We start from the raw sequence: 25999 nt of genomic DNA, 5'->3' as shown, positions 1-25999 counted from the left end.
TATGAACAGGATGTGAGGTCACCTGAGCCACTGCTGCTTTGTGTTTCTTCATGAGTTCGTTCATGTCCTCCTGATCCTCCTCAAAGCGAGACTGCAGGTCATTCTTCTCTCTCTGCAAACGACTTATCTGCTCCTCCAACTGAGATAGTCAGAACAGACAGGGGTGGGTGAGTCCCTTAAATAGTTTATTCACAGGTTTTCAAGGATGAGGAAACACATCCTGTCAATGTTGGCAACTGTCTGAATTGACAGCTTCTACCATGTGACAGATAAATACTGCACCGAAATACAGTTTGACTAGACGCACAGCTTTTGACATCAACAACAAATTATGTCTTTTCATTCCTTTTAAAAGTTACAAATCTTATTTATGTAGCATTTTATTATTTGTTTTTCCCTGCTCTCTGTGACCCTTTTAGAGCAGAATGATCTTTTTGACCAAAAAAAAAAACCATTACTTTTAATAACAGAACACTTCTCGAAATACTGTCACAGCAGCACTGCAACGTTTTAACAACTATGCTTCTGCCATTTTAGAGTAAGAACGAGAGTGGGACTAAAACACTGTCATTACACGCAGTAATTGCATATTTGACGAGGAGGCAGTGACGAGGAGATTATACCCTTAAACTCTCCTATTTGACATCATCTCCTCTTCTTCATAAGAAATAAATCAAATGCACACCACAACTGAGCCATTTAATTCTGACTGAGTAACATGTTTCTGGGTTCTTGAAAGAGCCTGTAGAGTGATGAGAGAGAAAGGGAGTGCTTTTAAAATGAAGAAAGATTCAGAAAGAGTAATCAGAGAAGAGTAAAGCTGCACTGATTTTCATTTCATCTCCACCCTTTTTTCTGTCCTCAGCGAAGTGAAATGTGAAGTGACAAAATCACAGCCAATCAGAACATATTTGATGTTTAAAATTCCATGTGGAGCAGGATTTGGATCAATGAGATTTTACAGTGGGCGGGGCCAGAGAGCAAGACACTGCAGGAATGAAAACCAAGCAACTGTAAAAATGTCTTGTTGCCAGTCACAGTCTGTTAGGGCAAAAACTCAGATTAACATGGAGGAGACAGGATTTAATGCTTTATCATGTTGTGCTTGGCTAGGACACCATGATTCTTTACCAGAGGTTTAAAGTTTAAACTCTAAATGGTTTTTCCATCAGCCTGAGCAGGAAAATGACTACATGCTTGTTATTTCTCTCTACCCAGCACTTTGATACATTTATTTTGCTCTATTCACATATTACTCAAAACAAATATATTGCCTGACAAAAGCTCTGACAGATCTGTTGTACAAAATTTTTGCTTTCTTACATAGGAAAACATATTTTCTTCATATTTTCACAATCTCTCATCTATAAATTTCTAAAAGGAACGGTGATGAATTTGTTGCATATAATGACTAATCAATCAATATCTCGTAGTTAAAGGGGATATATGTAAGAATTTTCAGGTATTAATTGCTTTTTGTATTGCCAAACAGCTTGTAATGAAACTTAAAAAACTAGACCTTCCCTGACTTCCTAGGTTGTCTATGAAAGCCTGTAGACTGATTTTTATGTTAAGGACTCAAGCCGGTTTCGATGGGGAAAATCAAAAGGATTTGACGTTTACACACGCTCCCGAGAGCCTCTCTTCAGTTCAATGACACATTAAATTAATGCTTAATGTTCAGGATAATGCAGAAAGGGCTATTCTGTAGTGTAATGTCAATTTGTCATGCAAAGAAAATGGATTCATTCACACAGCCAGAACGAACTATAGTCTATAGTCTCAAACATACTTTATAATTAAACTATCATAACAGTGTCATTTTAATTACCTCATCTGTCGACATCATTGTTGTAGAGCTTGTGCAAACATACCCACATCACTATGATTAGATGCTTTCTTAACTGCTGTTTTCTCTTCATTTTTCTTGAGCGTTTATTTTGTTATTGATAAAAGTGCGTAGAACATATTTAAATAATCATCTAATTATCGCTCTCAGCAGCGTGGACGGCGTCTAGATGTTCGTTAACAGTATATCGCTGCAAAAGTATTTCTAACTTCTTTTTATTTCTAAGGAAAGAAGGAAAAAGAACTTCGCCAAAGTTTGAATCTTGTTTAGTCTCTAGTACGTTACATGTGCACGAGTGCGAGCACGAGCGGTAAGTTGCTGGCTGCAGTTCACTTAACGGCCACTGGTGTCACTAATAACACAGGTTTCTGAATTCTACATATAGCCCCTTTAACTGCTCAATAACTGGAGGAACTAAAAGAAACTAGTGAAACATCTGAAAATGTGGTTGAAAAGGTGATAAATGGTGTATATGAAGATCTTGTACCGTTTATGAACAATGAACTGTTCAAACAAAATGAACAAAAATAACTAACAAAATCAATCAGTAAACAAATAACCAAAAGAATCAATCACCAAACGAACAGCCTTAACAATAAGAACGTTTTTAAAAAGCCTTATACAACTAAATGACAATACCAAAATCAAACAGTAAACAAACAAACAAACATGCAGTAAATAGACATGTCAAAACATTCTTTACTGCATGATTAAACAAATGTATGATTAAAAGATGAAATCTTGTCCTGTTTATGAGCAAGGAACTGTTTCCAAGTAAAACAGAATTCAACTCACAGACATCTTGGCTTTGGTGATGTCATCCATCTGGATATGAAGGTCTTCAATTTCCAGCTCCATGGACTTGCGTGCTTTAACTGCGGCTGCGCAGGCAAACTCGGACTCCTCCAACTAAACCAGATACAACATAAACACTCATTCGCTCACATGAAGAAATAAGTCCTATTTGATCTATCAAATCTATAAATTGTAATTTCTGCAGCTTGTGATTGTGATTCTACCTTATTTTTGAGTGCGGCGATCTCTCTCTTACTAGGCACGTTAGTCTTCAGGTGGTCCAGCATAATCTGAGCATCAGTTAGAAGAACTTTTGTGCGCTTCAGGTCCTTCCTGAGACGTTTCTCTGTCTCTACATCCTTCTGGCCAACCTGTTATATGGTGCAATAATGTGTTATGTTTTGTTGAGTGTATTGTATGCTGTCTGCAATATTTGTGTTGTGTCAGTACCTGTTCCTGTGCAGTCATCAGTTTGGATTCCAGGTCTCTCTTTTCTCTCAGAACTCTCTGTTTATCATCATATTCCTCCTCTAACTGCACTTCCATCTGCTTCAGCTACACACACATAGCAAAAGAGCCATTAGGAAACATGGAGGTCTCAAATTGTGAGAGACCTATGATAGTGTTCAGATCCTGTGTGTTCACCTTCTTACTGCAGGAGAGTCTGATCTCCTCCACCTCCTCATCTTTACTGTCAAGCTCTTTAGAGTGTGTTTGTTTCAATCTCTCCATCTCCATTTCCAAACGAAGTTTAGCCTAAATCACACACACAGATTTTATCCTCTGCAAAACTGCTTCCAAGAACAGACTGCTATTCAGAGTCGCTATCCGCCTTTTAATTTAGTTTTTAGCTTGTACCTGCTCCAGCATCTGAATGGTTCCAGCCTGTTCATCAAGCTCCTCCTCTTGATCTTTGACCTTTGCTTCCAGGTCACGTAGTTGCTTCTTAAACTTTGCAAGTGAAGCCTCCTCTTTGGATTCCTGAGAGGAGAGATCCTGGACCTCGGATTCCAGCTGCTCTACCTTCACACTGACCGTACACAGCTCTGTGTCCTTCTCCTATTATTTAAAATTATACACATTAGCTGATGCTTTTATCCAGAGCAACATACCATAGAATTATTACAGAAATCTGAAGTTAAGTGTCTTGCTTAAGGACACAAGAGAGAGTGACACACACTTTTCGATCTTAGTTCTCACCTGTAGCTGTTGTCTGAGTGTAAACATCTCGCCCGCCAGCATATCTCGGTCTCGGGCCAGTTTCTCCCGCTGGTTCCTCTCCTTCTGTAGTTCTTCTTGAGCCTGGTTCTTCTCCAGATCAAACCTGCCAGAAAATTCAGAAGATAAACAAGCATTGAGCAAAGTAATTTCAACCACAGTATGACGGGAAAAAAACATGATAGTCTGCTCATATCTACAATGGGCATAAACTATCAAACAGAGATTCAGTCAGTAGGCACCAGAGCAAACATTTCCTCTTCTGCTACTGATCTTGTGGATTTTTTTGATTTGAGTAATCTGATCTTTTTCCATCTCCAATTCTACAGATGCTGAAAAAATCTGAGCAGAATAAGGTCAATGCACCAAGGTTGCTCATAAAATGTCATGCATTTTAAGGTTTAGTTCCAGCTCTAAGTCTGATCTGCTAAGCTTTAGTTATGAGCAACATCAGCCAAATACTAAACACAATTCAGCCACATGAAAAAAAAAACAAGCAGTCTAGCAATACACAAACAAAAAACAGCAATCAGACAGTAAGCAAACAGCTTAAACAACTAAACAACAAACAAAAGACTGCGATCAGACAGAAAATAACAGATTTAAACAAAGCAACAAACAAAAGAGTGATCACACATTAAACAAACTGCTTAAACAACTAAACAACAAACAAAAGGCAGAAATCAGACAGTAAATTAAATGCTTTAACTGAACAAAAAAATCTGAAAAACAGCTTAAACAACTAGACGACAAACGTAATTAAGACAGTAAAAAACTGCTTAACTAAACGACAAACAAAAAATACACTAATCAGACAGTAAACAAATAATCATACAAGAGCCCAAACAATTATACAGTAATCAAACATCTTAAACAATCAATTGTTTAACATAAATTGCTTACTGTATGATTAAACAAATGTGTGATTAAAGGATAAGTAAACAAACAGCCCAAACAATAAATTAACAGCCCAACTAATCAGAAAGTAAAGAAACTGCTTAATCAAACAAACAGTAAACAAAGAAACAAAACCTAAACAGACAGCTCAACCTTTCAAATTAGACACAAACAGCCCATACAAACAAACAGTAAAAAATGGCCAAAACAACCACAGAGTAAATCAAACAGAAATCTCTATAGATCAGCAGGTGATCAGGCAGGAGACTGAAAACAGAGACTGGTGTGTGTGTGTGTGTGTGTGTGTGTGTGTGTGTGTGTGTGTGTGTGTGTGTGTGTGTGTATGTGTGAGATCCTGGTAAACCATACTTTGGGGGGACATTTTTTGGTCCTCAAGAGGAAAACAGCTTATAAATCAATCATACTAAATTCTGTTTTTTGAAAATGTAAAAATGCAGAAAGTTTTCTGTGAGGGTTGTGTTTAGGAGTAGGTTCAGGTGATAGAATATACAGTTTGTACAATATTGAAATCATGATATCTATGGAAAGTCCCCATTTATTTGAATACAGTTCCTTGTTCATATACAGGACAAGATTTCATAGTTTGATCAAACGTTTGTTCAATCATACAATTTGTTTACTCATAGAGTAATGACTTTATTGAAAACAGTTTATTGTTTGACCCATCTCTTTACTGCATGATTGTTTGTTTACTGTTTGTTTTTGGTTTTGTCATTTAGTTGTATAAGCTGTTTGTTTACTTTCTGATTGTTTGGGCTGTTCATTTGCTGATTGATTCTTTTGGTTTTGTGTGTGTGTGTGTGTGATTGGCTCTTACTTCCTCTGTTTTCTCTCCAGCTCATGGTTTCGCCCCTCTTGATTTTCCAGGTGCAGTTTGGTGTCTTGCAGTTCAGCCGCCAGCCGCTGGCATTTTTTCTTCAGCTGCTGGACAGATCGTTGGGACTCCTCCTGGTCAGCCTGTAACTCTGCAAACTACACACAGAGAGAGACAGGAAAGTGAAGTTTATAAAAGTCTAAAGATTCTGAAGTGTTACTGGTTTCCATCGTCAGAGAGTTATTTACTGTATTGTAGCAGAGTTTGAATTCAGATACATTTCACATTGTGTGTATAGTCTGTTTGGCAAGCCTAGTGTGTGTGTGCATTGTGCGTGTGTGTATTTGCCGTGTTATACTAACTTTTCTCTCCAGGTGTCTCTTGTTCTGTTGTTCTGTCTCCAGCTTGTCATCCATCTCCTGGTGGAGTTTTTTCTTTGTGAAATCCATATCCCTGATGGCACGTTCATATTTTAACCTCCATTCACCTCCTGACGTGAACAAACACACAGAGACAGAAAGATTTTTGTGTGTGTGTGTGTGTGTGTTTTGAGCAGTTTTTTACCAAACTAGCACTCTTTCTGTCCCAGCAGCCAGGGAAACCATTCCTACTTCTCTAAAAAACTGATATGTTCTTATTAAAATTAAACATCGGCTTCATCTGATTGGTCATCTAGCTTGTTGTTTTGTTTTTTTACCAGAATCATCATCGCCATCGTTGTCCATCTCGCCGTTGAGTTCTGATGCACGGAGAAGTCTGGCCTCCATGATCTCCATCTCCATGGACTCCATCTGTTTCTTCACAGAGTCAAACTTCACCTGAGTTTCAGAAAAAGACAAGAAAAAGGTGTGTTCTCCAGCAGCCCACTCACAAAATACACTCCTACCACAACCTCCTCAGATTATAAAAGAAAGTTTTTTAACTATAAGATCTCTCCAACAGTCTTTTACCACAACCTCCAGTCCATACATGACATAAACTACTCAAAATTTAAACCAGTTCAACTACAGTAAAGCTACACTTATAAAAAAGTGTACTTTTTTGTAAGTGTACTTAGATGCCATATTGTTCGTTTGCCATATTGACAACATAGTGATAAACACTTTTTCGAATATTACCTTTAATGCAGTGTGCAATATAGCTGTTTGTGGATGTAAAAGGTCAGCAAAGTTTCAAAGATCAAAGTGCAAAGTCTTAATTCCTTCCTCACTTCCTTTTACATATATGCGTAACAATGTAACACATTTGCATAATGCCAGCCAATGGTCTTCATTGGCTGCCCATGAACAACGTCTACTTTGACCTGTCCTCAAACACTGCAGTTGTAGCTGAGGTCTGGAAGAGTTTAGTTCGTGTTGTCGACATGTCGAGAAGATGCTGTTTTCAGTGCTGCAAATCCACTTTGCATGCACTTCCAAAGGATGAGGATTCGCGCTGGAATTGATACGTTAAAAAAAACGACGCCATTGTTACTGTTCGTTTCATTGTGTATACAAGCACTAAGGAAGCCTCCAGAGCTGAAAATCAGATATGGTAATGGGTGTTTCATTGTTAACAGTAGACCAATCACAACAGACTGGGCCATCTGACCAATCAGAGCAGAGTAGGCTCGCGGAAAGAAGGGGGTTTAGACAGACTAAATCGTCGAACAAACCGTTTTTAGACTCTTCGAGAAATGAGATGATGTGTTTTTTTTACCATTGACACATGTAAATCTATTGTAGAAGACCTCCAAAACAAAATTAGACAACTTTAAAAGTGTCTTTATAACCTTTAATAGGGGCACTTTAAATATTTTACAAAAAATCCATAAAAGGTTGTACTTGTATAATTATTATTTTTTTTGGTTAAATAAAAATCTTTACAATTTCTATGATTTAAATCCAAATTCATATTGGTCTGAATAAACCAATTTACTAATATGAATCCATTTCCAACACTACATGTAAGAGACATTTTAGATGAATGTGTTTAATTATCAACTCAGTATGCTTGGAAGTACAACTGCACATGCAATATAATGTGAGAAAATATAGTGATGCATTGTTTTTGTAAACTATACCACTGGAAAAAACTCATTATTGGGAAAAACTACACTATTTTACTGAATTTACAGTTAACTTAGTAACATCTGTCCTCCTGAAGCATGGAGGACATGTACCTGCATATCCTTCATGTCCTTCTCCAGACGCAATCTCTCGCTTGTCTCCGTCTCCAGCAGCTGGGATGTAGACTCTGCAGAATTCCTCTCATCTGAAAGCTCTGCCGTCAATTCCGTAATCTACATAAACACACATATGCATTGGTTTTTCTAATATGGTCGAGGGTTTTAATTGACTTCTACTCATATTTTATCAACTCCTCAACTTAAACCTAATAGTCACAGAAACCTTCCTGGATTTTTACATTTTCTTTAAGACATCACTTACTACATTTATTGTCTATCAAAATGGTTTTCAAATAAGTCAAATAAGAGGCTTGCACGTCTTACTCTGCTCTCCATTCGATCCGAGGTTAGCCGAAGCTCGTTTCTTTCCTTTTCCACCTTCTCCAGCTTCAACTTCAGATGCATGATCTCCTCCTACGATTCAAAATACCAGCAAAATCTCAAGCACAAAACAATATTGAATATTTAGATAAGAAAAAAACAATCTTTGGCCTGAGTTGGGCTAATATTGTATGATCTGATGTTTTTTTGATCAGGCAAGATCTATCTGCCTTCAGGTGAGTTCAGGAAGGGGCCAAACAGCAATGTTGCGAATGCTTTGAGCTCGGATTGAGATGACGGCTTCAGGAATCAAAGAGATTTCTCAGCTCTGACGCTGATGCAACAAAAGCTCTCAGACCATGTCATCTTTAAGGCAAATGCACCCACACACATAGATAAACCTTTGCAGTCTACTGTGAGTTGAAAGAAGCTTTACATAGTGAGCAAACTGGGACATGCAATTGAGAGTAATATGGAAAGACTCACGTCTTTTCCTCGAATCTGTTCTTCGGTGAGCTGAACCTCTACTAGAGGCCGTACGGTGGTGAAGAGCTTCCACCAAGGCCAGTCCTTCACGCCATGATTCTTCTTAATGTTCTTCTGGACGCAACGGATGGCCAAATCCTGGATCTGAGAGATAGAGAGGGGTTTTTATTTATCTAAAGGAACACAACAATTTTAATTCTGTCTTCATTTACTCACCCTAATGTTGTTTATATTATAGCACATAAGTCAAATCTTTTGTGCTGTTTTTTTGCTGGCCCATTTACTGACATGAGTGTGAAAGACGTGTGAATGACACGTGGATGAGTAAATGATGACAGAATATTCATTTTGACTGAACTATTCCTTAATTTCTGCAATATGTGCGTTCAGAACAAACAGGCTGATGATACAGATCTCCATCTGTGAATGACATGACAGTCGCATTAACAGCGTGGCATGAAATGATTAATGTTCCTTTGTAAACACAGACATAAAAGCCACAGAATGACTTTGATGTGTCATTTTTGAAAAAGTACTGAAAGACTTGCCAACCAAAACTGTAAATTTGATTGGAAAGAATAAAATGCACTTAGAGGATTTTGTTCAGAGGCCTGATTGCATGTCATGATCTCAAAGTGATTCGACTATAATGATACAGAGACGGCGTGATAATAATTATAATACTTCTAGAGAAACTAAACAGGAAAGCATTTAAAGCTGAAGTGTAATATTTTCAGTGTTAAAATATTTTCTACAAACGAGTGATTTGTAGATTAATTCTCAAAAAGTGTAAAAACTGTGATTTTGTGGTGCTTTCAAAACATTATTTAGCTTTTTTTGAGCTGCCCAACAACAATATTGGCTCTACCACTGGTGCGAATTGGGGGTGGGTCTATCTGTTTGGCTGACCAATGGGGGGGTGGGACTATCTGTTTGGCTGACCAATGGGAGACGGGGGAGTGTTTTTGTCTGCAAATCTGCACTGTGATAATGGTGGTGCAGAAAAGACATGTTTTACCTTAAATTAAATCTAATCAACTCCATAAATGATCACCTACTCAATACTATCTGGTAGTAATTTATGTCAATGAACAGAACATTATATTTTCAACATCAACAAGTAAAAATCTGTTCTAAGTAATGGCTGTTGAAAATTCAGCTTTGCCACCACAGGAGTATATTAGAAAAGAAAACAACAGTAATTTTTAAATTGTAATAATATTTCACAATATTACTGTTTTACTGAATTTTTGATCTAATAAATGCAGCCTTGGTGAGCACAAGAGATTTCTTGTTCGAAAACATTTTAAAAATCTTACTCGCACCAAACTTTTGAATTAGATGTTGAGATTCTGTATGATTGACATTGCAATTCCAGCACAGGACTGAAGCAAAACAGAAAATTGACTTTACCTTCCTCTTTTTGAAGGCCTGTCGAGACAGAAAGCCCCTGCAGGCAGCCTGGAACAGCGTGATGTTCTGTCTGGTGTGTTCATCCCTCTGTCCCTCTAGTTTAGCCACTGTTCCAGCCCTGAAGAACACCTAACACACACACCAACACAATTGTGAGAACAGCAAAGGGAGCATGTTAAAAGTGCATATTATGATGGTCCTAAAATTTCATAGTAGTAAAAGAGATGTGAATAAACTCATATGGAGTCATACTTTAAAAGAGATGCAGCTTTTATCTGTAATGAAGATTCAGAAGCACATTGATGTTTTTTTGTAACGAATTATGTCTTCAATCAATTTAATATGAAAAATAATATGGATATATTTCTTTAACAGCAAGAGAGAGGTGGCTTTTCTATACATTTCAGTATCAGTTTTCTTTTACTTCAATTCAAATAAAAAAATCGAATGCTAATTACACTCATGCAACTATTTTATCTAGTGTCAACATCTGACCACAACAATCTGAACAAACCAAGTAAATCAATGTCCATTTAACGCCTATTTGGTTTATTTTTCATTGCCAGTAATCGTAAGAGCACAAGTCGAGCAGAACTGACAGGAGATGCTGGTAGAGTTGTAAATCAGTTTGTTTTGTTGCTCGAATCCTTCATGAAGGGCCTCTGACATTGTAATCTATTTCTGAGCGCAGTTCAGCCTTCGTAAACCTTTACGCCGATTGCAGCTGCCACAAAATAATGACTAACTATTCCAATTTATAATCCGGTCCAATAAATCTCCATTCTTCTGGGAACGCACCAGGCGGGGCTTGTTTACACATGCCACCATTTTTTTCAGGGGTCTTTTTGGCTTGCAATGATTTTCCAGCTGATGGGATTAAACTGTTGAGCGCCAGCGTCTGTTCGCATTGATTAGGACGGCATGAAGAACTAGGAAGGAAACAAACAAACAAAGCAGCTCATGCTGAGAAGAGAGTGTCTTGCGTCCAGCCAAAGGACCACGCAGTAGATGATGAAAAATGCACACAGTCGTAATATCACCCGCCGCTTAAGATTCAACATTTGACTCACCTGCATCCTTTAATGCTTCTAAAGTGATAGATTGAACAGAAATGTGTGTTTCTGTGTACTCACCCTGCTAAGACCCATGTGATAGCTGCTCTTCTCCAATTCCAATGACTCCAAAAGCTCCTCTACTGCCTGCAACGACACACACACTGTCATGTCTAGTTCACACAGTGTACATTACAAAAAAAAACTGCTGACCCCTGTGTAGGCCTACAGGACACACTCTCACTGGTTATACAGTCCCCAAACTGTCCAGGCGACCATCAGCCCTCACCGTGACACTGACACTGTCTCTCTCATGCGGAAAGGTCTTGAGAACTCGATCTATCTGAAAAGGCTCATCTAGATTACAGCAGTAAAGGGGGCTCTGGCCCCTGACAACTAAAGGGCCATTGTTTGAATTGGTTCACAAAAAACTCTCCTCTGAGACACGGTTCTACCTCCCTCTGTCTTTTTCTTTCTCGTTGTGTCTCTCTAGATCTCCAATTTTGCATCGTTTCTACTTTCTCTGGGACTTGAAACACCACTGACCTTCTCTGTTGTGTTACAAAAAGAGGTTGGGCATCTTTCTGTACCCTTTTTACTCTAAAAGAAGGTGTTAGGTGTCTAAAATGTACTTTTAGCTATACCTGTCAATTTACCAGCAATTCATGTTTTAGATGGGGCATTAACTGTATTTTGCCAAAAAAAATATATTTAGTCCCATTGACAATGTGATTATTTAGCTGTTCATTCTTTACAGCACAGGTTTGTACAAGTCAAGAACACATGCTTATTTCAGCCTCAGAGCAAAAAAAACTAAACTTTAAATCTCACAGTATGACTTTATATTTCGCAATATGACTATCTCACAATTGCGTTTATCTTAAAGGGATACTTCACCGATTAGCATTAAGCTTTGTATCTGTAGAAACCCGGTAGTATTTTCGAATGACCGTGCTTCCCTCCCTCATGTCCCCCTGAGATGAGAGATTTCTGTATTGTGTGTCTGGAAAAAAACCTCCGATATCGGAGGCTTATTTGGCCAGAGGCGAGAGACTACAGCCAGTAGGAGGAGCTTGTTCCGCATGTTTTAAACCCGCCCATAGGGGGATCTCACGATAAAACGGCGTCTTTTCAGTTTCGAGTCGACTAGTAGCCTAGTTGTATAATTTCTTCCGATACTGCCCTCTGTAACTGGTAGGCGTGGCTTGGGAGTGGCCTTGTAGGGCAGCAAAGCAAGTGCATTCTGGGAGTTGTTGTCTTACATTCACATGAGCCAAAAATACATTTTCTGGCTTTTCTCAGTCTAGAATGCACCAACTTCTAAAATAATTTCACATTTCTACTCCATAAATGACCCAATTTAAATACACATTCATCTTTCCAGCGGTGAAATATCCCTTTAATATACAATGTTATACTGTATCTCACAATTGCAGCTTCATTTCTCACAACAGTGCACAATTCTGTCACAACGCTTGCAAAAAGTCTCAGCAGAAGAGAGGAACTTTGATGTTATATCCCATTTGATGTATGTATATTTTTTGTCATTTATTGTACGACTTTATTGTAATTGCAACTTTCTATGTTACAATGTTTCCACTTAGGAAAAGTTGTTAGAATATGTTTCAATAGTTGAATATTCATGTTATTTGTATCAGTGAGATTCACGTTGTCATTTTTAAACTATGCATTATTCTCATGAATTCAACTCATGAATATTTTTTTACTCTACAAAGCCCATTTGTACTTGCATTTGGCACTTGGCAAATGTTAACTTTGGACCCTGTCTGCCATTTACATGCCCAGGACCACAGTGCAAATGTTTTGTATAAAACTCTCCTTTCCACCCGGCTAATCACAGGACCAAAAAGAGATTAGGAGGCCCCTGGATGGAGACATTTTCCTAGCTGATAATTACAGTACATTTGGGCATTAAGTAAGCACTAAAGCCCAGAGCAATTACTACATTTTTCCTGTCTGCTCTGCGTATTGATTCAAGTCAGCGACCCAGCTGGGGTTTCTTGATTAAGCTGTCACAATAACCCTGATTACCCAGAGTTCATTTCTGTCTCGGACTCACAAAACACAAGAGCAAGAGGAGCCCAAAACTTAATTTCGGTAATTTGTAAAGCTTTTGTACTATTTCCATGCTCATTATTCTCTTAAATAGCTACTCACTCGTTTCTCATCCTTCACAATATAGTTTCGGCCCAATTTCTTGGTCAAGTGAGGGGCCAAAATGTCAAAGCGTCTTCTGAACACAGAGAAGACCATGTGGTCAGGGTAACCTGCACAAAGCAAGCGGATATTCAGCAGGTAATAACAGAGAGGACTTCACTGTATCTATTTGATTAGATCTTTCAATCTCTTTTCTCACCTTGTCTGTAAATCCTCAAACTGTCCAGCAATTTGAAGCCACGGATCTGGGCCCTGAGCAAAGCCACATCCATTTGCATGAGTCCAGGGTCGCAACTCTCCTCTGAGGATCCTGCGGCCCTCAGAACTTCTGCTCGGGGTAACAGACAGTGGACAAAGTGAACCCTGGATCTGCGAACGGTGTCCAACAGTGCATCCTGATCGAAAGAGGTAATATATAATGAGTAGTATTAGCCATTTCTTCAAATTAATGGGGAATTTTAACAACTACCATTCAGTGTAGGATCCTCTTGAAAACTCACCACTTGGAGTTTAATCTGAAGGCAGAGAGATTTCTTCTTGACCGCTGCCATGCCTGTGGTGAAGGTCTTCCTCATGCCGGTGGCCCGGCGCAGGGCGAGCTGAGAGACGCCCTCCAGTCCGGCGATTGAGCCGGTCAGAACCGCAGCACTGCTGGAGCGGCCCACAAACATCCCGCTGATGCTCTTTCTGTAGGAAAGACAGTTTGTTCTTGAATGAAAAACGCCCCTTTTATCCGCATTTACAGGTTCATAATTTTGTTTAGGAGGTCTACTACAACAAGTTTACATGATTTAAGGCCAGAATTACTAAACAGGGCAAGAAAGTTCTGCGCTTGATCTACTTACGACGCCGCGCAAATTAAAGAACACAAACACAGCCGGATCATTTCTAAAATGACCAACGCAATCTACCAAGAGCAGCACAAATTAAGACATGCTTTTTTGGGTGGTAAATAATGGCACAAATACCAGTAAATTGACTAGAGCAAACCTCAGTAAATCACCTTGCATTATTCATTTAAACACTCTCCTCCTATAAATTTTGCATCTGAAAGGGAAACTCCTACAAATGCATATTCAATAAGGTCATCTGCAAAAATAACACCTTTTCAGTGCTAATTTTTCACTGCATGTCTTTAGTAAATCCTGAAAGTGTTTGTTTTTTTACACCAAAACGTACACTACTATACTAAAGGTTGTAGTTGTGCTGCTGAGGAATAGTGTTAAAAATCACTGGTTCTTCAGTTCCACTGCCTTTGGAAGTCCATGTAATCATGTTTTTTCTTTCAAATAGAAGAGTGATAACCTCTTCCTGGCCTTATAACTACCCTTGTATAAGATACAAAATAGCCAGCAGGCGGGGATTATGCAAATGTGCTACATGGTGGCATAGGTATGACACGGAAATAATGGCAGGAATACAAACAAGGCCTTTAAGGCAGGTGTTTTCTCTTGGAGTCGTGGAGTCCCTTTTGTCGTGGAATTTGTGCTTTGTAACTTTGTAGACTGTTTACATGCACAAACAACTATATTACACAATAAAAAAAGCATAATAGGTATATTATGTTTTTGACTAATTTACTAAAGTGACAAGTGCAAATGGTTGAAGGCAGGTCTTACTTCTGGGAGTTCTGCAGCAGATTGGCAGCGTTCTGGGGGTTGGGATTTTGCCTGGCTAGGTTCAGCCAACCACGTGTGTCATATTCCACCCAATCTGTCCCATAACTGTGGCCGAGCAGGAAGTGATGTGCATTTTCACTTTTAAGCACCACTGTGCGACCTGCAGAAAAACAATACATAAATTGGTCCTGGGCAGAATGTAAGTGTGTGAGTTTGTGTTCGTGCATGTTTGTGTGTGTGACCTGTGCTTTCTCCCTCCGCAGGGCCGTAGTAACTGAAGAGTCGTTGCAGGAGTGTTTCCTCTGACCCTCCCGGCTGTAAAACCTCCTCCTCCATCAGCCAAAACAGACCTCTGGCCTCATCTGTACGGGACAGAGTACGTACCTGAAACACAAACATGAATATCCACTGTCAAATAATCACAATCGTAGAAATAATACACACACTTTTCCTTCAGATCTCTCACATTGAGCTCTTCTGTTCTTGACTTGTACTTAAAAACACGGTTAAAAAGTGTATCACCATGACTGGCCAAACAATGACTTTTAATATAGGATTAAATTTGCCCTGTATTGACAGTCTGTCATTTCCAGTTTCAATCTTCAACATCTAAGTGTTTTTGATTAAACACAAATGCAGAGATGGGAGTTACATTAAATAATTATTATCCAGAGAGCTCTTTTTGATAGAAATCACACAAACTTTAAACATTAGCTGAATTATTGGCCACAGCAGTTCAGGAAGTGTGTCTCACCAGGGCTTGACTGGAGGACTGATCAATCACAGCCAATGAGCGAGAAGGGCTGGGCTCCAGGTCATCCAGTGTGATCTCAATGTTTTCCTATGGAAACACAACAGTTTTGTTTGGATGGACATTGACTCATAATGCATTGCTTCAATTAGATTGCAAATTAATGAAACTAATTAAACTGCAAATAATTGCATATGCCAATGTTTGTCGTGAAAAATGAAAATAATAAGACATTATATTACTGTGGAAGATGAATAAAACATTGAAATAGAAATGACAAAAAGTGGCCTGAGAAATCAATATACACTACTGTTCAAAAGTTTTGAATCAGTAAAAATTTTTGTTAAAGAAATTCATGCTTTGCCCATTTCACATCAAGGATACATTAAACTGATCAAAGGTGACAGTATAGACATTCATAATGTTAAAAAAATATATTTCAAATAAATGCTGTTCTTTTCAACTTTCAATGCATCAAAGAATTCTGAATAAAAATCCTTCAACAAAAATATTACGCAGCACAGCTGTATTCAACACTGATAATAATTAGAAGAAGAAAACAATTTTTTTCTTGAGCAGCAAATCAGAATATTAGAATGATTTCTGAAGGATCATGTGACGCTGAAGACTGGAGTAATGATGCTGAAAATTCAGCTTTGCATCAGAGGAATAAATTACATTATATTAAAATAGAAAACAGTTCTTTTAAATTCTAATAATTTTTCACAATTTTACAGTTTTTTTCAAAAAACATTAAAATATCTTACTGACCCAAACTTTTGAACAGTTGTATATTGTTTGTTGTATTTCCTATCCGAGATAGACTTGAAGGCCATTCATATAGGATTGTTAATCGATTGTGATTAATTGTTTGTCTATGTACAAATGCATCGTAGACATCTTGGTAATTGTGTGTCATGAGCTTTGTTTTTAAGATGCTATGTCAAGTTAATAGTAGTTTAAAGTTTTTAAAAAGGCACTCAATTGGAACCACTCAAAATTTGATTGCATTATTTTTTATAAATATTTTATTAAACTGAGTAGTAGTGCATTGCTCCACTGACCCATCTAATACAGGCAAATGGCAAATGAATAAAATAAATAAAAGTTGTAGTATATTAACAGCCATATAAATCTAGAGCTTTTATAAGAAGTGGAGTGTCATGAGATTTTGACTTGTCATTGGCTCAGGATGTGTGTTTTTTCCGCACCTCTTTGTAACGCTCCAGTTCCCTTACGAACGTCCGCTCCTGAAAAAGCAACTGTAGACGTTCCTGAGCGTAATTATGGCAAAGCTCCTCAAACGTGGCACCGCGCTGGTTCTTCACCTGGCGAGGGTTCTGGAACCCTGGTGTGTCCACAATCAGCAGAGAACAGAGAGAATGCTGACTGGACTTCAGTGCTCTGAAAGGAGAAAAACACATGTGCTATGAAAGATACATGTGCTGCGTAATGTATCTCTTACCCTACTAAATAAGTTCATGCTGCACTAGGTAATCACTGATTACCTGTTAATAAGAGAGATGATGAGCGTGAAAAGCTCAGAGTATAAACCAGATGCCATGGACTCCAAACACTCTGCTGCTGTTGCTTTAGACACTGGAACGCACACAAAAACTCTTTTTAACCCTCATCCTTCCCTCGCGGGTCATAATGACCTGAAGCCCTAAAATTATACTTACAAATTTATTTATTTTTTGTCAAGAAAGCTTATTTTATTTCATTTTGATAATATTTTTTCTATTTTTAATGCATTTTTTTGGGAGATTTTTTGTTATTTTTTATTTTATTTACCTTTAAATTAAATAAATATATTTAAGCACATTCATCACATTCCTTCAACTTAAATAAAAAAAAAACTCACAATTTCATGCATAACCCTTTTAATTCAGCTCAAAATATCATACATTGGGTGTCTTTGCTGTCCTCTTGTGGAAAAATAATAATTTAACATGATATTTCATGACTCTTGCCACTAGATGGTCTTATAGCACTTATAGCAAATGAGCTGTTCCGGTGGGTCCTAAAGTCAGTTTCTCTTCAGTATGCATTCAGATACAAATGTAGACATTATAACTATATTTTTTTGGTGAAGTTTTAGCAATTTTAGTTTGAATTTTGAGCATTTTTAGGTTTTTCGATGCATACTGAAGCTTTCCTCGCATTCCATTCATTCCTAAGGGGGTCAAATTGACCCGAGAGGGAAGGATTTCTTACTTGTTTAAATTTCAACCACAAAACTCCTTGAATCCATTCAAATTTGTGTGTGTGTATTCGTGGTTCAAGTGCGACAAAAGTCCCAGGGTCTTGGACCCCTCTGATGAACACTTAATTTTTAACTTTTTTTTTCTAAATGAGTTTCAGGTCAAAATCACCAAATGGAAGGATGAGGGTTAAACATAAAATAGGAAAGCATTTATGACATATTTAAGAATATTAACAAACAAAAAAGATACCCGAGCTGTCCGTATCATCCGTACTCTGCCGGACGCTTACTGAGCGGGGCAGGGTGCTCTTTCCCTGCTGTTTAAAGATGGCGGAGGACAACTCTTCCAGCGTGCAGCCCAGGAGATACGCTGCTTTTTGTGCCCACTCGTGTCTGGCAAACTGCTTTCGGCCCGCTGAAGGGTCAGAAAGCCGCATTCGCAAAAGAAAAACAGTGTTACCACAAAACATCCGTCACATTATGCTGAGCTAGAATAGATTTTCCAGCTACTGTGAAGGCTCTTTGGTCAAATGTCCAAAGAACAAGGAGACACTTTCATCTCCTGGATTGATGATCAAAGAGAACAAACATTTTCATTCTGGCGTTCGACATCAGAGAGCAGAAACAAGCACACAGGCAGATGAAAGATGGGCAGAGTTCTATTAATAAGCTAAATAAATCAAATAAAAATAATAAAAGCACCTGCCTTCAGTCAAAAACAGAAACAGGGAGAGAGAGAGACTTGCATTTACCTGCATCTGTTTCTGTGTTATGATGGGGACAGCATGCAACAGCAATATGCAATAAAAACACATGATTACAACAAATAAAACACAAACACAACAACTGTTGTACAAACAGTATTAAACACTGATGATAACTGACAAATGTTTTTTAGACATCAAGCACATACGCACACTTCTCAGTCACATGAGTGAAAAGACTCTACTGACTCTTAGTGGACAGATGTTAAAATACACTCTGTGCAATCAGGCATTCTGTATTCTACAGTGTTCTCATGCATTCAGATATTAGTGTTGGTTTAGGCACTGGAGAAGCTGGTAGCTTTACCTTTGGTGGCCCCAGCGGCACCGAGATGGTATATGGCCCCTAAAATCAGCCACACTGTTTTCTGCTCTTCAGCAGAGATGCCCAGGACTTTCATGGCAGCCTGCAGCTTAGTGAACTGCTGAGTGGCTTTCTGCTTGTCCTCGGGCTACAGAAAAGATGATATGATACAATGTGTACAGATAAAAGAGATAAAATGTGTCTAGCGCTGCCTTATCATTGCATGTGTGGCATTTCTTACCTTCGAGTGAGGGAGGAGCCCAAAAGTGTTGTTCTCAGCAAAGTGATTGAAATGAAGTTCTGTCCTGAAAGGCACAACGATCAGCTTTAATCTACATATGTTCCTGCTATGGATGAATCTCAGTTTGCACACTATTCTTACTATTTATTGTGACAAAAGATGGCTTGATTGATTTATGCCGTAAGTATGCACTTAGTTTGCATGCTTTTTGTTTTTTAATAATAGTCTCTCACTCACTTTAGAGATGCATCTGCTCCGGCCATCAGATAGTAAAACACATTGAAGCTGGATTCTGCTTCTGGTCGCCTGGTCACTCTGAACCTTTCCAGCAACATGGTCTGTATGGGAGACATACAGTAAAGCAAATCAAAGATAAATCCCCCAGTGAAATGATGAATAATCGCCCTCGCTGTACACTACCTGAACGGATGCAGAGGCCACCTGTCCTGCCTGGTCGAAGTCAAGAGAGACTATGTGTGAGAAGCGACTGGCGTTCCCATTCATTGCTGTACTGCAGTTTCCAAACGCCTCTAGAACCGAATAGACCGCCTGCCATTTCTCAGCTGTGGGGAGGGAACAGTTCATGATGCTCGATAAAAATCATAGAATTTATCTTGATTAATTTCAAGGCAAGGCAAGGCAAGGCAAGTTTATTTATATAGCACATTTCATAAACAATGGTAATTCAAAGTGCTTTACATAGAAGTAATAAAAATAATCAAAAGAAATAAGAACAGTTTAGAATAAAAAGGAAATAAACTACAGTACAAACAGTCGGACGAACAGCGGCACAGTGCTCATTCAGTAAATGCACACCTAAACAGATGTGTTTTGAGTCTGGATTTGAATGTGACTACTATAGGAGCACATCTGATCTCCTCTGGAAGCTGGTTCCAGCTGCGGCTGGCATAATAGCTAAAAGCAGACTCGCCATGCTTAGAGTGAACCCTTGGTATTTCTAGCTGATGTGATCCTAATGATCTGTTGGGTTTATATTCAGTGAGCATATCTGCAATGTATTGAGGTCCTAGGCCATTGAATGATTTATATACCAGTAATAATACTTTAAAATCAATCCTAAATGTAACTGGTAGCCAGTGTAAAGACCTGAGGACTGGTGTGATATGTTCATATTTTCTGGTTCTGCTCAGAATCCTAAATTGATTTTTAGTTGTTTGACGCCTTGCGTCAAGGTATGCGTTCACCTTGAGAACATCTTTGTTTCCAAACGCAAAGACTTCAGTTTTGTCTTTGTTTAAGTGAAGAAAGTTTTGGCACATCCAACTGTTGACTTCATCAATGCATTGGCACAGGGAGTCAATGGGGCTGTAGTCGTTAGGCGATAGGGCTAAGTAGAGCTGTGTGTCGTCTGCATAGCTGTGGTAAGAGATTTGGTTCTTTCTCATTATTTGGCTCAGTGGGAGCATGTACAGGTTGAACAGGAGTGGCGTAAGAATTGAGCCTTGAGGGACTCCACATGTCATGGACGTCCACATGGACGAATAATATTACAAGAATAACTTACATTAAAAAAAAAAAATATAGAAATTAGAAATGTTGGTCACTAACTGAAATAAATGTTTAATTGAAGTACAAAAATTACTAAAACTAATTTATTTTTATTTTTTTATTACAAATATTTTTATTCTGTGGCGGAAACAAGCTTCCAAAGTTTAAGGTTTTAAAGTACAAGAAGCACAAACAGAAAAAAGCAGGCCATGCTGCTTCATCTTCACAGTAGCAGTGTACAACAAGGCAACAATGTTTTTTGAGGTCCTCATTTTGTTCCTCACCTGAGTACACCTTTCCACTGCCGGCTGCGATGGTGACCAGGTACTGCAGCAGATGCTGGCAGCTGGTGGTCTTTCCGCTGCCGCTCCTGCCCAGTAGCGCGATGGTTTGATCCTGACGTGTTGTCAGCAGCTGATGATATGCCGACTGAGCAACAGCGAAGATGTGAGGGGCTGTTTCCTCCCTCCGGCAGCCCTTAAACATCTGCATCACCTGATATAAAGAGACCATGTCACTCCATCTCTTTTGAACATAACTCTGAGGTGACTATAACTTTTTGTGAAGTTCATACCTTCTCTGAGTACATGGCAGGGGTGCTGAGAGGATTGATCAGCAGCAGATTTGACCCAGCATAGCTGTGAATGAGGTTTCCACCATAGCGCTGACGCAATGTGTGAAGGATGCTGGACTCATTGAGGTACAGAAGAGACGAGAGATCCTCCACTCGATCATATGAAAGAGGATTCGCCTGATGAGAGACAGACAGAACGATAGATAAAACGATAGATGAGAGTATTTAAACAGGTTGCTTGGGTTTTACATGGGTCACCATCATCCATGTGGTTAGTGACTCCGCCCACCTTCTCCACATCATCTTCGTCCACTTCCAGTAATGTCCCATCATGCTCCAGTCTGACCTTCACTTTCCCCTCTGGGAGAGAGCCCATCTCTGTCTTGAGCTGTGTAGCTATATAGACAAAATGAACACTTGTTACTGGACATTGGAGGATCCAGATCATAATAGGAGTGTTTAATGAACACTATGACTTCACTAACCCAAAGAAAAGCCATCTTTATGGACAAGCCAGACTTTCTCAGTGTTGTACCAGGCCTTCTCTGCAGCAAGCTGCTCCTCCGTCTTCACCTGCAGTAGAGAGCGAGAGAGATAGTCAGAACACACACAAACTGCGAGTAATGTAGATGTCCCGTAACTCTGTGGTGGATTGATTGTGATTCAGTTCAGCTTTTCAGTCTGTTATGCTTGTGATTTTAGAAAGTGAACACTGCTAGCACAATTCTGAGATGAAATATATATAAAATATAAATTAAATATATTGGTAATAAAGCATCTGAATATAATTATAGTGAAGCATCTGCACACAAAAAAACTGCTGGAGATGTGCATAATAGAGGGAGACAAACACATCTAACCTAAAAAAGAAAACAGCAGAGCAATGCACATCATTAGGTTGAAGTCTATAGAGAGGCTGCTCACTGCAGAGCCAATGGGTGGAGCTTGACATCCAGCACCCAATCGCTGGACATAATGGGTGGAGCTAGATGGTTCAACCACACCCAACCCTACATACGCTAAACATAACTCCACCCATTTGGTCCACAGAGGTGGCGCTGGACTAAGTCAAACTCCACCCATTACGTCAAGAGAGAAAAATTATAAAAAGTTCTCTTCACACCACAAATAAATCTATAACACACAGAAACAGCAAATTAACTTAATTATCAAATGTGCACACATAGATCAAATTAAAATGTGAAAGGGAAACATGCTTCAGTTCAACCAGGAGCTCTGAGGTGATCTGACTCCTCTAATGGCACTATGAGACTCTACCAAGCTGTACACATAAGCAGAATTTCACACAGGCAATGCAGTGGCCAGACCTTAGACAGACTGGCAGCTTCATGTGCAGCCTGCAGGATTGCCACAGGGTCCTCGGCTGCCTTGGCCTGCAAAGGGCCGGGAAAACCAAGAGATCAAATGTCGTAAACACAAATCCTCAAAAGATAAATAAACAACAGGGAAAGAGGCAGGTAATAATGCACCTTATATGATTTATATTTTACATGAACATTAGTCAAACCCCCAAATTATTGTGAACTGAAGAGAAATCAACAGGTCTTAAAGGGGTCCCTAGTGAAAAATATACTAAAATGTATTTGAAATACATTTATTTTATGCCAAGTATACTACAAATACATTTACATATTTATGTACTTTTAGTTCACTAGGGTTAGTTCACCCAAAATGAAAATTAGCCCATGATTTACTCACCCTCAAGCCATCCTAGGTGTATATGACTTTCTTCTTTCAGTTATATTAAAAAAATATCCTGGCTCTTCTAAGCTTTATAATGGGTGTGAATGGTAACTTGGATTTTGAAACCCAATAAAAGCGCATCCATCCATCATAAAAGTGATCAATACGACTCCAGGGGGTTAATAAAGGGGCGAAGCGATGCGTTTTTGTAAGAAAAATATCCATATTTATAGCTTTATAAACTATAATCACAGCCTTCCGGTAACGTCCGTACGCGAGTCTAGTTCCGGCTGAAGATTGACCTCTGACCTGACGCATGACGTATTGACGAAATACGGATAGAGCAAACTAAAACACCCGTCACAAATTAGAAGTCTAAAATGAGAATTTTTAAAGAAAAATGATAGAGGAGTTTGAGTTCGATGCCCAGTACTATTTGTTTGAACTGCAAGATGCATCTACTCTCACCTAAACTTACGCTACTCCTACATCCTACGTCATACGTCGGGTCAGAGGTCACTCTTCTGCCGGAACTCGACTCGCGGATGGTCATTACCAGAAGCTAGAGATGATAGTTTATACAGTTATAAATCGCTTCTGAAGGCCTTTATTAACCCCCTGGAGCCGTATGGATTACTTTTATGATGGATGGATGCGTTTTTTGGGGGCTTCAAAATCCAAGTTACCATTCACTCCCATTTTAAAGCTTGGAAGAGCCAGGATATTTTTTAATATAACTCAGATTGTGTTTGGCTGAAAGAAGAAACTCATATACACCTAGGATGGTTTAATTTTCTTTTTTTGGGTGAACTAACCCTTTAATAAAACACTTCAAGAAAGAAAGAAAGAAAGAATCTCTGGGGTGGGCATCACTGGAGACCACTACAGATGAAATCATAAAGGATCAGTGAGTCCGAGTGGCCCTAAGCAAAGTGATTATTTTCAAACCACCTGTAATTTTCATCTGCTTCAGATTAAATAAAATTATACTAACATTGAAACCTACAGGCCTGCTCATACTAAGTTCACTGCAAGACCAAGTCTGACACAATAGTGTAACTGTAAACAACTGTTAACAGCGGTCAAATCTGAATATCAGCAGTGAGACACAAGCAACAATGACATATCCACTTTCAACACCCAACTCTCACTGTTGAACACCTTTGTATTACACAAACATCTTGGCAGTTGCGGGACACACACACACCTGTTGGTTGGCGACGGTAGAAATCTGAGATGGAAGGTTTTCAGCAGGAGCCGCAGAAGTTTTTGACACTCCCTTCACCTTCACAGACACAGCACTAATCAGTGTCCTTGTATGCAAGCAGACGGTCTACAATCATGCCAAAAACGAGCAAGATGGGAACCACCACAATCAGGAATTACAACTCTGTGACTGACATGATCCGCGCCAATGCAATGTTAGTCTGATTATACAGCCAACAAAGTTTCTAATATTTCCATAGGATTTCTACCCATCAACTTGTTTTTAAAGCCAGTGGGGAGTTTAAAGAGATGGTGTGCTTTAGGAAAAAAGCACAAAAAGTTGCTTCCAGCAATCATTATTTGCCATGCTGAATTCTGTAGGCGACAGCTGATTTCAGAGTAATAGCTGCAATCCACTTCAGAGTGTTAAAGTGAGACAGCAGTCAAAGTCTTTACACAAGGGTGAGAAAAAGCATTTGACGTTAGATATGGCGAGATATTAGTTCTGCCGTGAGCCTTGAGGAGTTTCACACCATTGGCTTGCTGAGCTATTACATGCATTGCAAATCATTCAGAAACACATGCAATCTGTACCTCTGGCTTTCGCACAGCAGCAGTCCGTGGCACAGGAATAAAGCCTGCGGGGGGTGCTAATGGGTCAACTTTGGGTTTGGGGATGAATCCTGCCACCGGGGCAAACGGGTCTCGCTTTGGGATAGGAACAAATCCCACTGGAGGTGCCAGGGGATCAGGTTTGGGCATAGTTTGAGTGGAAGGGTTTGATTTAGGAGCCGGAATGAATCCCGTCGGTGGTGCCAGAGGATCAGGTTTGGGTGTATGTTGAGCGGAAGGATTTGGTTTAGGAGCCGGAATGAATCCTGTCGGTGGTGCCAGAGGATCAGGTTTAGGTGTATGTTGAGTGGAAGGATTTGGTTTAGGAGCCGGAATGAATCCTGTCGGTGGTGCCAGAGGATCAGGTTTAGGTGTATGTTGAGTGGAAGGATTTGGTTTAGGAGCCGGAATGAATCCCGTCGGTGGTGCCAGAGGATCAGGTTTGGGTGTATGTTGAGTGGAAGGATTTGGTTTAGGAGCTGGGACGAAACCAGCAGGTGGAGCCAATGGGTTGGGTTTGGCAGCTGGCATAAATCCAGCAAGAAGGGTGAGAGGATTCGGCTTAGAAGGTAAAAAGCCAACAGGAGGGGCAAGAGGGTCAGCTTTAGGAGATGGACTGGTTGCAGGGGCGGATGGTTGGGGTTCCTCTGAGGGCGTCTCACTTTCCCCAATCCTTTCCTTGCTTTCCTCCTGGTTGTCTTTCCGTTCGGCAGCTCTCGAGCGGGAGCGATGCTCTTTAGTCCTTGCACGGCCCATTAGGCTGGTCAATCCAAAGGAGAGGGCATCTCCATCCACTGAGCTGCCGGCTTGCTGGAGACGGCTTGTTTTGGGAACAGAAGTGGCTGTCGATGGCTTTTCCTCTGATCTACCTTTGTGCGCCAGATTCACTCCTCTCCTTGCCGACGTGTCCGACTCCACGCAGCCATGACGTCCATTTATGGAGCCACTGCTTCTCTGGTCTACAATCAGTGGCCGCTCTGGATTCACCGCTGTTGACGGTTCACCTCCGTGTCTCTCAGCTGGGCCACTTACCGCCGTCTGAGACTGACTCATGCTGTCCTCACTGTCCGACTGTTCACACAACCCAAAACACACATGTACAGGTCACCACAAAGTAAACACCAGTGAAATAACCCGCTAGCAGCAAGGTTCACATCCCTTGTAACCTACAACAGTACTACTTTGAAGTTCACAATAGCTAAATTGTGTAAAGTTAAACAAGCAACAATCTTTTGGAGGTTCCTGAATTTGCCAACAAATGGGTGCCGTTCTGAATATCAGAGGGTCATTACGCTCTC

At 39.6% G+C, this 25999-nt stretch overlaps 1 protein-coding gene across 3 annotated transcripts in view; it reads right to left on the bottom strand.

Moving 5' to 3' along the window:
- myo18aa (myosin XVIIIAa) overlaps window positions 1–25999 on the bottom strand; it is a 57292-nt gene that overhangs the window by 17089 nt on the left and 14204 nt on the right. For 2 of the 3 annotated variants that reach the window (XM_079860791.1, XM_079860790.1), the window contains exons 3-37: window positions 24684–25772; window positions 24091–24168; window positions 22508–22573; window positions 21665–21752; window positions 21469–21575; window positions 21180–21356; window positions 20890–21100; window positions 19517–19659; window positions 19334–19434; window positions 19097–19160; window positions 18859–19003; window positions 18038–18202; window positions 17090–17180; window positions 16793–16985; window positions 15585–15671; window positions 15073–15214; window positions 14831–14990; window positions 13712–13898; window positions 13411–13606; window positions 13212–13321; window positions 11115–11180; window positions 9982–10110; window positions 8569–8712; window positions 8086–8175; window positions 7756–7875; window positions 6292–6412; window positions 5957–6084; window positions 5598–5752; window positions 3845–3968; window positions 3503–3703; window positions 3290–3400; window positions 3095–3199; window positions 2869–3015; window positions 2645–2758; window positions 23–139 (exon numbers count right to left, since the gene is read on the bottom strand). In XM_079860791.1, coding sequence (XP_079716917.1) covers window positions 23–139; window positions 2645–2758; window positions 2869–3015; window positions 3095–3199; window positions 3290–3400; window positions 3503–3703; window positions 3845–3968; window positions 5598–5752; window positions 5957–6084; window positions 6292–6412; window positions 7756–7875; window positions 8086–8175; window positions 8569–8712; window positions 9982–10110; window positions 11115–11180; window positions 13212–13321; window positions 13411–13606; window positions 13712–13898; window positions 14831–14990; window positions 15073–15214; window positions 15585–15671; window positions 16793–16985; window positions 17090–17180; window positions 18038–18202; window positions 18859–19003; window positions 19097–19160; window positions 19334–19434; window positions 19517–19659; window positions 20890–21100; window positions 21180–21356; window positions 21469–21575; window positions 21665–21752; window positions 22508–22573; window positions 24091–24168; window positions 24684–25772 — 5472 coding nt within the window. The remainder of the gene's footprint in view (window positions 1–22; window positions 140–2644; window positions 2759–2868; window positions 3016–3094; window positions 3200–3289; window positions 3401–3502; window positions 3704–3844; window positions 3969–5597; window positions 5753–5956; window positions 6085–6291; window positions 6413–7755; window positions 7876–8085; window positions 8176–8568; window positions 8713–9981; window positions 10111–11114; window positions 11181–13211; window positions 13322–13410; window positions 13607–13711; window positions 13899–14830; window positions 14991–15072; window positions 15215–15584; window positions 15672–16792; window positions 16986–17089; window positions 17181–18037; window positions 18203–18858; window positions 19004–19096; window positions 19161–19333; window positions 19435–19516; window positions 19660–20889; window positions 21101–21179; window positions 21357–21468; window positions 21576–21664; window positions 21753–22507; window positions 22574–24090; window positions 24169–24683; window positions 25773–25999) is intronic. The other variant, XM_079860792.1, reaches the window with a different exon arrangement.

Source organism: Squalius cephalus, assembly GCF_949319135.1.
Source record: "Squalius cephalus genome assembly, chromosome: 24".
Lineage (NCBI taxonomy): Eukaryota > Metazoa > Chordata > Actinopteri > Cypriniformes > Leuciscidae > Squalius > Squalius cephalus.
The sequence above is the reverse complement of the archived record's forward strand: the minus strand, read 5'-3'. Positions and strand labels throughout refer to the sequence as shown.